This window comes from Amblyomma maculatum, chromosome 3 (assembly GCF_055883805.1).
Source record: "Amblyomma maculatum isolate TAMU_Amacu chromosome 3, ASM5588380v1, whole genome shotgun sequence".
NCBI classification, from domain to species: Eukaryota; Metazoa; Arthropoda; class Arachnida; order Ixodida; family Ixodidae; genus Amblyomma; species Amblyomma maculatum.
Genome location: NC_139346.1, coordinates 160,788,978 through 160,805,789, shown reverse-complemented (window position 1 = coordinate 160,805,789; position 16,812 = coordinate 160,788,978). Strand labels below are relative to the sequence as shown.

At 44.7% G+C, this 16,812-nt stretch overlaps 1 protein-coding gene across 2 annotated transcripts in view; it reads right to left on the bottom strand.

The window, feature by feature from the left end:
- Positions 1-365: 365 nt before the first annotated feature.
- Positions 366-16,812, bottom strand: part of LOC146196653 (calpain-A-like) — a 35,996-nt gene continuing 19,549 nt past the window's right edge. Inside the window, exons 6-18 of one of the 2 annotated variants that reach the window (XM_084598416.1) lie at positions 16,369-16,454; positions 14,453-14,530; positions 13,398-13,576; positions 11,720-11,883; positions 9,916-10,133; positions 7,126-7,165; positions 5,535-5,748; positions 5,125-5,183; positions 4,556-4,624; positions 4,101-4,179; positions 2,256-2,369; positions 590-648; positions 366-493 (exon numbers count right to left, since the gene is read on the bottom strand). In XM_084598416.1, coding sequence (XP_084454542.1) covers positions 467-493; positions 590-648; positions 2,256-2,369; positions 4,101-4,179; positions 4,556-4,624; positions 5,125-5,183; positions 5,535-5,748; positions 7,126-7,165; positions 9,916-10,133; positions 11,720-11,883; positions 13,398-13,576; positions 14,453-14,530; positions 16,369-16,454 — 1,386 coding nt within the window. In that variant the 3' untranslated portion in view covers positions 366-466. Of the gene's footprint in view, positions 494-589; positions 649-2,255; positions 2,370-4,100; positions 4,180-4,337; positions 4,625-5,124; positions 5,184-5,534; positions 5,749-7,125; positions 7,166-9,915; positions 10,134-11,719; positions 11,884-13,397; positions 13,577-14,452; positions 14,531-16,368; positions 16,455-16,812 lie in introns of those variants that run through there. The other variant, XM_084598415.1, reaches the window with a different exon arrangement.

Here is a 16,812-nt window from a genome sequence, read left to right as displayed (position 1 = left end):
CTGGTTGGTTTTGCTGATCTCATACTCGCACAAACGTTCCACTGCGAGTGCATACTACTTTGCGAATTGTCTTAGGAAAGGTGTATAGGCACGTTGAAATCTCTTTTCCTGCTCCTGTATATATTTCTGCCTACAGCGTGCATCTTACAATACAGGGGGCACACCTGGCCATCCCTTGACCAATATAACATATTAATACAACGGTGCCCTGATTAATACTACATTATAGGGTTATTACCCTAACATTTTAATAAGGTTATAACGGCGTCTAGGTCAATAAACATCTTTCTCTCCCCACTTCAAACACTTGCTCAGCATTCTAAATAGTGCTTAAGGAGTGAACCGAAAAAGAAACTAGCCAGAGGAACTCTCATATAGCTTTTATTCAACAATCGAGTATACAGACTAAGAAGTAGAAACTCCAGCCCTGCACTCCGTACAGAAGTGTCTGCAACAGCAGCCGTGACTAGCAGTACATCGTGTACTTGAGCCACTGAAAAAAGAAGAAGAAATAGACAAAAATTTGTGTCTTTTATATGCGGTTTTATGGCGCTCTAACTCGAGATGTCATGGTGCGTGCACAGCTTACCTCGTTTCGAGTGACCGTCACTTCATTCTCGTTTTCCGGATCCCAAGCTTCGTAGATATCTAAAAATAAATAAGTTAAATAAGTGGTATTATAGCGACTAACAGAGTTCTATACCAGTTTTAAAGTAATAGATGACAAAAAGAACATGCAAGAATATGCACTGATCTACGATGCTTGCTTATGGCCGCTCACTTTTTCGTATGTTGTCTACCAGAAGTTACTCACGGTCGTTCGTGAGCGAAGCACTATGCAAATGGGTAGAAAACTTGCAAGTGCATTCAACAAGTGCATTTAACAGAACGAAAGTGAGTATAAGCAGCTTAAACTTTTAATTCGAACGTATACGCTGTCTGCGCCTGTATCTAAGTTGTACCACAATGCAGGCTCTTGAAAGCAAAAATATTGTCGGAAATTTTATTCTCCTTTGGCTGTGAGTGCAACATTTCCAAATACGGAAGTGGCATCTACATATTTGGGCTCAGGGAAGGCATTGAGAAAGTCCTTTCGCGTAAGCTCCGACTCCATTCCTTTGTCCAGTTATTTTTATGGTATTCACAAAAGGCGCAATATTGCGGCGTATTATTGAAAAACCGGCTACTTAATACTGACATCTTAATAAGTTGTGATGATCATCAAAGCTCGCCTCACTCCTTCAAAGCGCGTTAATTTCGCCATTTTTTTTAAAACAAAGGTTAGCTCTTACTACTATTTCTAAGGTCGCGTGTTCCATTTAGAAGGCCAGACTGAGCCGACAAGATAACAAAATAGATATTGCATGATCATATGAAGGTGCACACTAACAGTGAGCGCAAAGTGCCTCGACTGATAACCATACCATGCCATCATTTGGATACAAATTTGGGGTCACCTGTTTGGTGCAGAATATTCAAGTTTGTGTCAATGATTCGGAATCTTATTAAATGAAAGTGCTATCTGAAGAAAAGTCTAAAATATATGTCGGAGTCGCACCGATGACCTTCGTATACCTCGAAACCGTAAATATGGTGATTATTTGGGTGGCTATACGGCCGATCTGTTTGTCACATAGGACTCCGGATGGTGTTAAACGATTTCTCTCGCGCAGCCGTACATCTTTATATTATGTGATACCTGTTGTAATGAATATTCCGGACATAGTGAATGTTTTTTAATCCGCAACATTATTACCCAATTCACATAGTAGATGGCGCTGCTTGTGTATTGGAAAGGATGATTTTCGGTTATTCTGTGGAACAGTCAATACATTAATGCAAGATGTGAAAAATGTGTTGTGTCACCTAAAATGAACGTGTTTAGCATTGTTAATAAATCGATAAACATTGCTAAAAACTTAATATTCCTATATCTAACACTTTAGTCGTGCATTTGAAAAAATGGTAGCGGCATCTTTTTATCCGGCTAGCCTTTGTTCGCTTTCACTTGGCCCCCTCCCCTTCTTCATCTACTCTGTCTTGTTTTCATTCTCTTCCTTCGTTTCTTCTAGCTTTCTTAAGTAAGCTTATTCCTGCATAAGCTTGACTGCATTTCGCCTTTGTATTTCCCTGATGAGCGCTCAAAAACCAGCAATAATTAATTTCAGCGGGAAGCAAAAGAAAGTGGGCAGAGCGCGCAAATAGAGTTATTGTTGCGTCACTCTTTTACAAACACCTCCGCTGCGTATGCTCACCGATCATGCACATAAGCTTGACGGCACATCCAATGAAGTCCATCATGCTGATCTTGCGGTCGTGGCCGTACCGCAAGATGAGAGCCTTCAGCACATGCTGATTGACGTGGTAGCCTGCGAAGGAAGAAAAAGGGACCTTCACGACATGATCACAACGTCCGGCATGCTTGCTGTTGCGTAGGATGATTATCCTGCATTGGAGCACTGCATCATAAGTAGCTCGTTCCGACAATCTCAACACCAGAAAAACATTGCCTTCATAAAGTAACCTGGATGTTTTCGGAAGTAATGTTTGTAGTTCCTAGTTAGCACAGCTAATGTTACACTGTGCAGAGCATTCAAAATCACTGCGGGAATCACGAAATTACGGAACACGATCCCATTGATTGTCTATGGCCGTGCCGTCGGTTCTTGGTGGGGCTAGAGCACTGTTAAGTTTGAGACACTCAGAGCGTCGAGATGGTGGTGCTGAAATAGACGCCAACTTACACAGGGCTGATTTCTAGGCCCCAGAGCCACCCACGATGAAGTGGCATCACATTACATGTCACCGGCAGCAGCGTCACCGGTTAGTTTCCAGAGAGCCAGAGGGGCTACCCAACTGAAACATTGACCTCGGCCCTACGTTGGACTAACGTCGACGTGCTACAAATGTGGGGCCGAGGTCGCGATTGGTTACTTTCCTTAGATCGGTCGACCTTCGGCTGCCTACATAGGGCCAAGGTGGCCATAGAAGATAACGGTTGGCCTAGAACACAATGTGCACCCTAACATAATGTTTCCAACAATACACGCACTTCTATGTAAAAAAAAAACAAGCCCAGCCGTGGTGGCGCAGTGGTTAAGGCGCCCGACTACTGTCCCGAAGCAATCGGTTCAAACCCGACTGCCGGCGACTGCGTTTCGATGTAGCGAAAACGAGAGGTGTCCGTGTGCTGTACTATCCCCAGGCGGTCGAAATTACTCCGTAGTCCTCCACTACGGCCACTCTTTCTCTCTTTCAGCTTTCACTCCTGCCTTCTTTCCTTACGGCACGATCAGGTGTTTATGGAAAAAGTGTGCGCCATCCCTTTCCGGTAAACCAATTTATTTAATTTATCCGTGAAAATTGGTAATCCTCAGAACAAATGCAGTGACGTTTTAAGGCAAGAGGCTGCAATAAGCGAACGTCTGCAGTGAACATAATTAAGGCAAACATTTCAATGGCGACCAGGCCTATCATGTCATTCGTACACAAAACACTGCACCAAAGAAACACTACGAAGCAAGGCACCACCACGCTGCACGCACACACACATAACAGGAACTTTCAGCTAGCTTATATATTCCCCACGCGAGGCTCTCATTTCAGAGATAGTAACCCTCACAAGTCGAGAGAGGTCGAGAGCATTATTTCAATAAAATTTTGATAACAAAAAAATTTTGAAAACAAAAGAGGGCATGATCATATGTCGCTGATAATTTTTTTTTTATTTTAGACTGCTCTTAAATACTGGTGGGGGATCTCACACCCCCCGAGACCCCTGCATTTACCCATCCTTCACAAACATATTAGCCTTTGCTTATGGCTCATGCTACAGAGAAGGCAAGAATTAAGATGCTATTGTTCAAGAACATCAAGCAGAAGTGCGCTACTACCTCAACGTATCCACAAGAGAACGAACACATAGAATAGCTGTATGGAGCACTGAGGCTTCACATCCAAACTTGTTCACTCTGCTTAGTTCTCTACTACCTAACTGACTTATATTGAAAGAGCTTTTTCCAAGTTCATACGAAAAAAAATGTATATATTTATCTGATTTACCAAATGTGAGTTTGAACATTGAGATGGTCTAAACTCACCTGCGGAACGAAGAGCCTTCCTTAATGCGTACGTGCTGAGGTAGCCCTTCTTTTCCTTGTCGTGTTCCTTAAAAGCTTCCTGGAATTGAAATTTGTAATTAAATTTCTCGTTTGACATTGAACGCCCTGTTGAGAACCGGGGTACAATTTTGGCAGCCACAAACAGTATCTGACACATTGTTCTAGTATTGTTTAAAACATTATAGTGCCATCAGTAGAATCTCTCTCTCTCAGCAAGGCTGCTGTTTTTTTGGCTAGTTAATGGAGTATCCTCACTGGCGAAGCCTGAAGCGCAAAAAAGAAAGGGACGTCCTGGGTCCTGTGTCTCTCTCACATCCCTGCCTTTTTTGTGCTTCAGGCTTCGCCATAAGTATACTCTGTATTATAGCTGATGGGTTATCATGGGTTTCGCTTGTTTAGTCTGCTGCGTTAGCGATGAATTTTAGCATACTTGCCTGCCACGCTATGACGAGTATGAAAAGTTTGCTGAACTCTTCCCAGCCCAGCGTACCGGTGTAATCTTGCTGTCATGAAAACGTCAAGGGTGACATGAGCCTTCTTCAGGAATGAAATATAGCTTTTTTTCAGGAGAGATATTTGTCTGTTGACACTAGTTGTGCTTAAATAACCCATTACTTGGTCTTTTTTATGCTCAATGCCGTTATAATTAATCACCTATGATTGCTCTAGCAGCCGCCAGGCTATGCAAGGTCTAATTATGTTCCGTAGCCTAGCTTGCGAGAACTGTTCAAACTAAAGGATGCAAGGTCAACCATAAAGCGAAAAGTTCCGATTCAAGAAGTGTTCGAAAGAAACTTGCACGCCCTCCGGACAGTGACTTAATTCGCGGAACTGCCACGAAAGCTTCATTGAAAATGGCAATCGAAAAAAGCGATTTCGCTGTATGACATGGAATTTCGTGCATAATATTAATGGCTTCCATTGCCAAATTGCTTCGAGGCTAGGAGAGTGACAAAAGCATCAAAATCATGCCTCAGTGCTAAGTTCTTGTAGAAAAGGATACATCAACGAGAGCCACCATGCTTCTGCACGTATCCAACGAGAATTCCAGGGGCTCGTCGACTGAAAAGAATAATAAGAACAATCGTTTCACACAGGTTGATACAACTCGGCAAGGAATTATTTGTTTCCTACAAACCGCCCGGGAAAATGTAGTCGCCTCGTTAAAAGTAAGAAAGCATATGATAAGTACTTCCGGCATTGTCATAAATTCTCTTCGCGAGCATCTACATTGAGGAAAAAAAGAATATAGTTATAGATGTCTAAAATGGAAACATCACTGTGTCTTCTGCTCTCCAGCAGCTATACGTATGGTCAACATGGTTATCGAGTAAATCTTGGCATGCCTGATGCCGTTATTTTTCACGGCGACACTGACGTTGCAACCACTGCGGTGTCCAAAGCTTTACGTACTTAGCTCAGTCAGCTCCTTGAGAAAAGCCTGCAGTGTGTTACAGCAGACCGTGCCGTCCTCGGAGGCCACTTTCTCGAAGGCATCCTTGATAGGCTCGGGCAATTCGAAGTCCTCATCGTCCTCGTCGTCACCCTCTTTCTCCTCCTTCTTCATCCTAACTTCAACTCTGCCTGCCCCGACTTTGTCTTCGATTTCTTCCATTTTCTTTTCGGGCTGTGGGACACCAAGACACAGAGCTTTCACGTAATGACACTTTTGAAACATTCAGAATCGTGTGCGCTTGTTTAAACTACAGTGAACTGATGCCTCCTCGCATATTTTCTTGGAGGGTTTGAGCTTTTTAGCGGATATATCATGCTGCGGCGACTAAACGTTGTACAAGTAATTGCTGTAAAAATAATCAGTTGTAAGCTTTTAGATTACTGCACATGTTATTCTAGGGCACCGTTCCTACTCCAATTTTGAGATATATATATATATATCTATGGGTGGTTTCTCGTATACCGTATCTACGAAAATCTCGCTCATCTTAATGCGTGCAACCGGTAATAGTCAGCCGAATTCATTCCGCAGAAACCGTCGAACTTACGAGTTAACAGTAAGAAACCAACGTCAGAAGAATGTGCAAAGAAGAATGTTGTAATCAATCTGCGACAGCTCTCGTTGTCCTTCACACATACGGGTGAAATCTCGGTAACAATTTTCACAAAATAACCGTAAATTACACCGACTCATTTTGAGCTTAGGAAATGACGCAAGAAGATCCCGCTGGATTTGTTACCTTCTTCCATTACACTTTCAGATTGCTGTCCGAAGCTAGCAAAATAGCTGAAACTTTGGAGTATGTAGACTGTGGCCTTGGCAGTTCTTCGGATCTCATCACTCTCGACACATTCCGAGGAACACATCGCGACGATGAACGCGTTGAATGCAGGACTCCCTCGCTTTAGCGTTAATTTTGTTGGTGATTGTAATAGTTGCAATGACAGGCATCATTTTTCAGGGAGGTGCGCACCATTTAGGGATGCTCAGAGAACGCAGGCGAGTTTATACTCCCTGCAAATGTTTGTTTCTTCTTTATCCTCACAACCTTAGTTCACAGATATCAGAATTTCAGAGCGATGTCTGTGAAATCATACAGAGAATAAACTGAACTGTCCTCTTGCCACTTATTTATTTATTTTATTTTTTTTTTTTTTGAAATTTGAAATTTCAAATACAACACGCATAAAGTACTTCGGGTCGCCGATTGCCACTACCGTAAACAACCTAGTGTAGCCACTAGCAGCGGAAGTGCTTAAATCTGATTTGACTGCGGAGAAATTATCACGTCTGTACAGCATAGACACAGTCTTTTCATCGTTTACATGCGTACCTTGTGCAGGTTACTCTCAATTGTGCGCGTATACTGTGCGTGACTGCACGTAAAATAAGAAGTATTTGTTTTTAGCACATAAAGGGACAGTCTAAGTGGAAGCACTCAGCTCATGATTTTTATTTAATATCGACGAAAACTCTTACTTAGCTCCAGAATACCTGTTTAGGAACTTACACATTCGTAGGAAGTACTTCACTGCTGAATATACTGACCTTTGGTGGTTTATTGACGGCCGGTTCTTCATCGTGCTCTCTGAAATGGAACAAGATTCAATGGCTTTAAGATCGTTCTGTGCAAGCCGCTGCAGCTATGGGTTTAAGGCCACACAAGCGCACGTATATCGTCTTTGCCAAAAGTAGCAGAGCAGTGCCGAGAGTAGCCGAAAGTCTCCGCCGCTGGGCTTCGCTTCCCCAGCTGAGAGGGTAAATTGGGTGACGCAAGCCTGCGCCCTCGCCGAGGAGGGGAAATCGCATGCTGCTCACGCTGCCCGATTATTACGCGGTAATTGAGTTTATTGCTCCGAAAAGCAGTCGCTGTAACCTGACATCGCGATAAGTAGGGTATTTTGGAAAATATGAGTAATTCAATAAACTCAATTTGTCGCCACATAGGGTTCAAACCCGGGCCCTCTGCATGTCCGGAGGATAACGAACACGTTGCCCACGAAAGGCCGTTGGTACTAGGCGTGTTAGATGGGTATTTAATGAAGGTAATACGGTGCGTAGATAGAACAGGAAAAAAAAATTTGAACAAAGAAAAATTGCAAAAATGAAAGCAAAATAGAAAAATCCTTCGCTATGGCGTCAACTCTTAGGCGGAACATAATAGTCTCCCAAGTTTTTTTTTCATATCATTCAAGGAAAGATAGCGAGGGTGGAATCTTGCGTGATTGGTTTGGTTTGTGGGGTTTAACGTCCCAAAGCGACTTAGGCCATGAGAGACGCCGTAATCTTACGTGAGCCAGTTTAAACTCGTAGTCAGGGAGCAAGCTTGATCAGCGCTGGGGACAGAGTTGTACATGATGCGTAATGGTTTAGTTAAGTGACTTCATGCAGTCATTTACGCTATCCTGTAATTTTATAATTGCTCAATTAATTCATTCAAACAATAAATGTCCGGATAATTCAGTTGCTTTTACGTGCAATCTATTACTTGTAATCATTTCTCTTTCTTTTTTTTTACGAACAAGGTGAAACCATGCAGCTGTACATCTTTTGAAAACCTCAACTTAGCGGCACATTTAGTGGAGTATTCCCACTAGGGACAGATCTAAAGATTCGCGCCCGATCATCTAAGGACCCCGACCTGGTCACTGCCATCTCCTACGGCAGTTCCCTACCAATAAACATCACTTGCACTCTAGGTAGCGTTGTCAGATGACGTCGCTACTTACATAGTACAGCACCCAACTCTACAGCCTCCACAAAGAGCATGAATGCGTAGCTATTATTCAGAAATGCGTGCGAAGGAAGGACACAAAACGAGCACTGCCACTCGAATGTTTTGTGTACAAGCTGGTGCACAGCGCATATCGGAGCAGGAAGCGTGCCGCTAGCGTATATACACCGTATGCACGCTTGTGGGTCACAAAAGAGCTCATCTGTTGGCATGTTTGTGTATATCGAATTACCGATATATCGAACTGTTTCGAGTTCCATTTGAGTTCGATATATCCGGGATCCACTATATACTAGGATCATCCAATCCGAGCATCGGATTTGCGTGTGCCGTCGCTCTGATTGGCTAAGCTGTTCAGTGATGTCACAGCCACATAGCCGCGTGCGGGTAATTGAAAATATAACTGAGAATATGACGCAAAAAATGTGAACCAAGACGGTAGCCACACCGTGACTCTCATTATGGTTCATGCTTGGACTTGGTCTTTCAAATACAGACCGAGTTGCTGCGTGTGCCACGTCTAACTACCGTAGTGTTTAAGAATATCTGACATTTCAATAAACGATGGTCAGACATTGAACAACCAAGTCTTACCAATTACTTTTAAATAACAGTAAAGATCAGCCATGAACCAAACAATTTTTCAGTAACCGGCATTGATGTAACCGGACTATTTTATTTTTTTCGTCGACGGATGGGGTGAAAGCGTCCTGCCTAATCAAAGTGGCCATACAACCCGTTCAGCAATTAGACAACGTCTAAAAGACTATCAAATAATCTGCACTGATTTATTGCAGTCTAAGCAAACTGGTTTTGCCAATAAAAGTTGGGGGAAAAAAAGTAATCCAGCACTAATGGATTACCTTTCAGTAAGCATTGTTACTTTTCGGGGACTGTTGTTGACCACAGCAATCAATTCCATTCCACGTGTAATAAGTGTTTTTGTAATCGGTTAGTTATTTTCTGTAACGTATACAAGACTGGCTGTGGGCCGCGGAGACCACAGCTGGCTCTCAGTGCTCCGATCACCGGCGCAGGTTACTTCTGGCAACGACGGTACTTTTCACGGATGAGCGTCAGCTGACTGCTTCTACTGCGCAAATTTAGAGAGGTTCACAGATGGAAAGTGAGCGTTTCTCCAAAGATGCTTGCACTCACGGACGCGTATGCAAGCTCTCTGTTGGCTCATTCGCTCGCTAACTCACTGAAGTGTGTGTGTCAAGAAGTGCTCATTATAGCCTGCCCAGCTCTCTTGAAAGTTGTACGAGAGTTGCTGTCCGCAGGGTGCCTAAAAATTGAAAGCGATTATTATTATTTTTTTTTTTTTTTTAGAGTGTGTAAACGCAGGATGTCTTGGTTAAAGCTTCCCAGTGGAAGCTAGGAGTTGGAAATGCGACGTCGCCAAAAGCCTCCTTTTAGGTTTCACTCTTTTGTAAAAAATTTGCCGAACAAATACATTGCGACCAAAGCGCCCGCAATTTCGCTTCGGATTTCCTAGCCGATTCTCTTAAATCTGACACTAAACCGGCATTTACTAGACTATATCGGTACTTTTTTCTTCCTTGCATTAAGCTCTGGTACAGTCGAGACTTGTTTTCACGCACCTGCACTTGCACTTCTTCTCGGTGTAGATGCGGAGCAAGAAGTCCCCGGCCTGTTCGGCCTCTCCGGTGAACGGGATGACGCAGAAGGTACCTGGGAGCAACCTAAATCTCGTTGTGTTCTCGCGGGAGTAGCTCAGTCTCTCGCTCTGGCAGACCTCGCGGTAGTCCCCGAGGTACTCGGCACTCAAGGGCGTCGGGCACTTCTCCGGGTCTTCCACCTGCGATGTAAATGCCGTCCATCAACACTACCTTTGGGAATAAACTGCTGCGGCACCACGTGAAGTCCATTTTATATGTTAGTCGAATCCGTTGTAAGTCTTAGCAACTGCTGTTTCACGCAGACTGCGCACGCATCGTAACTAGATCGCTCAGTCGAGCTTATTACTTAAAAGAAGAAATTATATAAAAAGTTACAATTATTTTTTTAGAACCCTGTGACTGGGGGGGGGGGGGGGGGGAGGGGTGGCGCAGTGGTTGGAGCGCTCGACTGCTGTACCCAAGGATGCGGGATCGAATCCCGGTTACGACGCACGCTTTTCGGTGGAATCGAAAAGTGGCGCAGTGGTTAGAGCGCTCGACTGCTGTACCCAAGGATGCGGGATCGAATCCCGGTTACGACGCACGCTTTTCGGTGGAATCGAAAAGTAAGGCGCCCGTGTTTCTGCGCGTAGTCAGAGATATTTAAAGAACCCCAGGTGGTTGAAACCTCCGGAGCTGTCCACTACGGCGTCTCTCATAGCCTGAGTCGCTTTGGGACATTAAACCTCATAAACCGAACGAAATGTTCCTTTCAAATATACACTCCTTACCTCGACTGGTGGGCTTTTAAATTTATAATCATTCCATGAAATATGTTCATTCTTGTGTAGCGAAATAAAATCGACGACAGTGCCAGAACTAAAACAAAGCAGCAGGCCGCCTATACATGTCTAACAATATTGCTGACCTGTCATCGCGCCCATATTCGCATCAGTGGCTCGTCGCTTTAAAGGACAATAGCCCTGGCTTTTATCAAATCAGGAGGAGGCGCAAAAACAAATAGATGTTTATTGCGTACTATCCAGGCGTCCGTGTACCCTTTCATTTGTCGCTTCCTCGAACGCCGCACCACTCAACAAACAGAAGTAGACCCAGATGTCTAGGCGGCGTTAGTACAGCAGGCATAAGCGGCATTTCAAATTGACTTAGAGAATAGAAAATGCGCAGTATCTGTCACAATTTTGTTTTTGTGACTGTAAGAAGCAGGAAAAGAAAATGCACGGGCCTGCTACTGGCTCTGTAGCTGAGCCACCTCCGCTGCCTAGTGCAGACAGAATAGAAAATAAAGAAGAAAGGAAAAAGAAGAGGGAGAGAAAGACGCGCGCTGCAACAACAGCCGTCGTCCACCACCGAAGCAGTGGCGGGTGCAATGACGGCCTACAACAGATAAAATACGGTGGCTGGCTAGCCCCCGCCGCAAGCGGAGGTGACCTACCCGTCCCAGCCCCATCAGGGCCAGGAACAGCCACCCTTCACCACCCTCAGAATTTTCCGCGGACGCATGTACAACGCCGTAAAGGAAGGGAGGAAGGTGGGAGTGAAAGAAGAGAGGGAGATAGAGGTGACGTAGTGGAGTGCTACCCTCATCGCACTTTAGTGGTCCAAAGTGCCCTCTAGAATGTTTTGCTGTGATGTGTAGTGGACCGTTTTGAGGCACAACCTTTCACTGCAGAACTATTGTTTTTATCTCGAACTGCCATTCTGAGCTTGCCTATCTCGGACACTGATAAGGAGAAACCCAGCAAGAGCATGCATATGTGGATACCTCGTAGAGGGCGAAGCCGATGGGCAGCCACATGTCGTCGCGAGACTCGAACACACGGCGGTTCTTCTGAATGAGAGCCACGATCACAGTGCACTCGCCGTCCTCGTCCTCGTCGTCTGGCTCGTGCAGAGTTACCATGTACTGCGGGTTGCAGGCGAACTTCTCTGCAATTGAGGAACGAGAGATTCGTATTCTTCAGCGTTAGCGGCGTCTGTCGCCATCTTGTACGTTTTGAAGCCACCTTTAAAACCTGGCTTACATGCTCTGAACTAACATTTCGTCGTGCACCGCGTCTCTCTCTATGTTTGCACACGTATCCTTAAACTTCCGACTCGCGTTCATTCCGCCACTGTCACAAGCGGATGCAGAAGTCTAATTCCAAAAGTATGCGTCAAAGTACACACCAATGCTCTACGTGACAGGTGTAGTGGGTACCCCTGCTTCTCCTCATTGCAACAACACGTGCAAACACGTGTCTTCCTCACAAATGCGAAATAATTGAAGTATTAATGGTGGCCGGTGCCACCTAATTTAGTCAGCACTGTGCCCGCCGCAGCGGCTTAGTACGCATACGCCGTTCTGTCCACAGCGGTGGCTTAATGCCTACATCGCTCGGCTACTTAGTCCAAGGAGTCCGAGTACTGTTCCGTTCATAGTGGATGCATGTAGGCAGAGAAGAAATGCAAAAAAAGGAAAAAGAAAATACCATTTTCTGTGCGATGTCAGCGCGCGTCGAAGAACACCAAGTTGTACAAATTTATCCGGGGCGTTCTACTAGATTGTCCCCCTCATAATTAGGGCCAACTTTGGAACATTAGACATCACATACGGTACAGTGGATTAGCAGTATTCCAAGCGTTTTATGTGATGGCACTCGTTGTCCGACATAAAAAAAAAACTGATTGATTGATTTATAGGAAGGGAAAGACGCGGTAACTGTCTTACTTGTTTTCTGCGGACACCGCAACCGCGCCGTAAGGGAAGGGATGAAGGTGAGAGTGAAAGTGGAAAGAGAGAAAGAGGAGCCGTAGTGGAGGGCTACGGAGTAATTTTGACCACCTGAGGATCTTTAACGTGCGCTGACATCGCACAGCATACAGACGCCTCTTCGTTTCGCCTCCATCGAAACGCAGCCGCCGAGGTCGGGTTCGATCCCGGGTACTCCGGCACAGTAGTCGGGCGTCTTACCACTGCACCACCCCGGCTTTTTTTTTCTTTATTGCCTGACTTCGGCACAATACACAAAACCACTTACAGGGCACAATGAGCATTCATTAATACAACAATCATCCAGGTGGGTTGAGGCATCGTCATGCTAAAATTCTCTTAGGGTCACTAATGGCTCCAATCTTCCGAGCCACTCGGGAGCTTCAGGAGCAAGTTTCTGAATTTCAATATATCTATTCATGCCTTCCCGAAAATAGATCCGTGCTGGCCGTGCGTCAGGATCGCAATGGTATCCTGCCATTCTCGAGCGCCAAATACAGTGGAGGGCCATTAGCATAATAAGGTCAAAAGGCACCCCATCCTCATTCTCTACTGGCAAGTACCTAATACCATGCAAGTCTAATAGAAATTCCTTTTTTAAAGTCCTTTGCGGGGCAAACATGCGCACGCACACGCGCACTGAGGTTTATTCGTATGGCACAGGAAGACCTGCGCTCTATACTGAACGTACCCATGTCGTCAGTATCGGAGCCACCGGCGTTTACCCCGGGCATCCACGAGCCTTCAAACTTGGCCGTCTCCCACCTTTTCTTCGAACCACCTTCCTTCAACTCCCCGATGGTCGAGCCAGGGTCCAGGTGGCAGAAGTCGAGCATTTGGTAGCTCTTGATAAAGTCCTCTTCCGAGATCCTGCACACGAAGCCGCACTGATCATATCACAATCGTAATTATGGGTATATAAACAAAAATGTGATCAGATACATTTGCAACAAAAAGATGCCACATGTGCTGCATAAATCAACGGGAAAGTTCTTATTTAAGGTATTATTACGTCAGTGAAGGCGTCGACTTTCATAGCGGACTGATTTCTTTATAAGCACTTTACTCTAAAAAACGAAACTTGCAAACATTTGTTAGCTTTAGTTTCGAAGTCATAGACAAAACGTCCGTTATTTAGCCTTGATGAAATGCCTTCGAGCCACAGCATGACATCATTTAAAGAATAAAAAAAAATGTTGATAAAAGGGGAAGATGCAGGTTTGCTCCGTGTAAGTGCTTCATAAAAAAAAAAAAAAAAAAAAAGGAAACAAACCACGCGATCGGCTGAACGCTTTGGAAAAGACCGTGCATGGATCACAGTTTGCCTGTGTTTTGGATGAGAAAGGTTTTACAAAGCGCCTTGTTCCGGGGGTCCTAGCCAGCTGATACATTTTCCGCTCTGCCACAACTGCCATAGCCGGACCGATGTGCAGCAGCTGGAATGAACACTCCCGGATAACCACCACTCGTATTTTCGCCTTACTCAGCCAAACCGAAAAATTAAGCAGACTGTTCGTATGCACGATCCATATTCTGCCGTGATTATTTTCGTGAGTCGTTGTTTGCCCCCTTCCTCTCATTAGTGAGGGTTTATAGCGAGCAAACCATGTCGTTCGTTAACCGTTCTATATCAGCGCTGCAGAGGCCGAGATTACCGGCTAACAGTCCTTTAAAGGTACTCTTCCTGATTTCTCTTAAGACCACTCGCTGTTCTACGAGCTCGCGATATGAATGTTGAGAGCTTACCAGAATTCTCCATCTTCCTTAATGACGAGGCCCACCTCCTTGCGCTTTTCCTCGCTCACCTGAGTCCATTCCTTGGACCTGCGAACCGAGAGGTAAGTTCGGAATCGTCGCGCACTCAGAGTGTTCATTCATTCAGAGAGAGAGAGAGAGAGAGAGAGAGAGAGAGAGAGTCATAAATGAACAGTAAGTCATTCGCCGCGTGTGACGTGACAGCAGCGAACTCAATGACCTGTAGAACAGTTTCTAATAGAACTGGGCTACATTTAGTTTCAGTCAATCGATTCGGTGCCCCAGCTCTAGCGTTTGAGCTTTTGGCACGTTAAACTTACCTGGGTATGCGTCCCGTTTCTTCTGTCACGGTTAATTGTTTTCAGAACGTAATGACATAATTGATTTTCTTGTCTTTCCGTTTTACTGAACGCGGCGTAAGAACCTATTTTTGGCGTTATATCTATTTGTTTCCTGTTTTGAATTCATTTCTGTCCCGCTCATTTTACTACCTGAATCGTTCTTTTATTTTTAAAATTAATCTGCCAGTTCAAAGTCGACGCTGACGCCATCTTCCCCATTCCTCTTAGTGTCTTGTTGGTTAGTACAGTGTACTGCTATGGGCATGAAACACATTAAGGTCGGGTGGCAGTTAGTAATTAAACACGAGCTGTGGCTTCGATGCGAAGCAAGTTACGCCTACAATCGCGAAGCGAGATTTCAGCGTGCCAGCGGGCTGCACATAGTGAGAAGAAAGGCGTGACTTACGTAGGTTACTGTATCATTGTTCTCAGGTTACCGATAAGCTTATGTTCAGGGTCTTTCGCTTTTAGTTTGAATAGTCACTGTCTTCAAAACGCCATTGCGTCGCTTGCGTCACTTTTCAATCAATCAATCAATCAATCAATCAATCAATCAATCAATCAATCAATCAATCAATCAATCAACCAGTTTATTTTCAACATGAGTGGTGTTGAAGGGCCGCAGACAAGAAACCTCAACAGGGGCTTGACAGGGTCCGCGGCCCCATCTATACATGGCACCATACAGCAAGCACAGGTATATACAGTAATACAGGATCATGCAGTTTTATACATCTAATAAATTGCAAAGTATCAATTAATTCACGAAAAACGGAAGAAGAAATTTCAACATTTGTTCACCATGATTAGTGCGCAGGCGAGGAATTTTCCATTATTGAAGTTGGCGTGTGTTGTGTGTGGATACTTTAGGAGATAAATTCTTTTTCTTCGTTATTCGGCCGTGTCCGACATAATGACGCTTTGAAGACATTGACTCCGCCAGCTAAGAGAGACGGCCCTGTACTGATATTTATTATATTCCCACATATAGAATATATTTTGGTATAGCAAGCTACTTCTCAATCCCCGTCTCGTTCGCTTGCGCAGGTTCGATTGTATTTTAAACGAGACTTCCTTCAATGTAGCCGAAGTCTAAGAAATGTGGAAGAACGCTTCTTGTTTGTGCAGTGACACCACGAGCCGCGTAGAGCTGAACACTCGGAGCCAGCGCGGAAGTTTCGGAATGTCCCTTCCATCCCATTTTTTTTTTTTTTTTTGGTACTGTGGGAAATAGTTGACGTGAGCGCAAGAAGCAATTTTACGGGTCACAATTTGCAGCGAGTAGAACGAGTCGGTCACGATAGTTTCCATGTCTGCGCAAAATCTGTCAAGACTCTAATTTCCTCATAGTTGCAAGTATAAAATGTACTAATTTAATCAAGCGGTGTTCGCCACTGCCAGCCAGCAGATGCCACAATTCAGTTTATTCCTGAGAATACCGACTTTTGCCACCACAATCAGCATTTCTCATTCTGGATGAACTCGGGGTGGCATTGCAAATTTTCGGTCGAATCTGCAACAACGGATCTTTGTGGCAACAGCAGAGAGGGTATTTATTGTTCTTACTTGTCAGACCAGGCGCCGGTCCATTCGCCGGATCCCCAGGGGTTCCTGACTCGAATGAGCCGCACATTTTTTCCTTGTACATTAATCTGGAAGGGGGAAAAAAAAGGCAGATAACTCGAGAAAGCTGGCCATTAAAACACTACGGGTCCTCTGCTCTGCCTTCTGTGCGTCTCATTCGCGTTCTTCATAAAGCCCTTTTCCATTCTCTCTTCACTTTCAAGCACTTCCATATCGAAAATCGAGACAGATAGATGGATAGATGGATTTATTGAAAGGAAAGGCAGAAAGGTTGGCCGGAATGATTGAAATCTGGCCTGCTACTCTGGAATAGGGGGGGGGGGGGGGGAATGGGAGAAGAAAGAAGATCATGATGGGTGACGATGTGGGAGAAGGCATATAAAATCCATATCTACAGGCACAGTGGCTTGCTTTACAGGCGCGAAT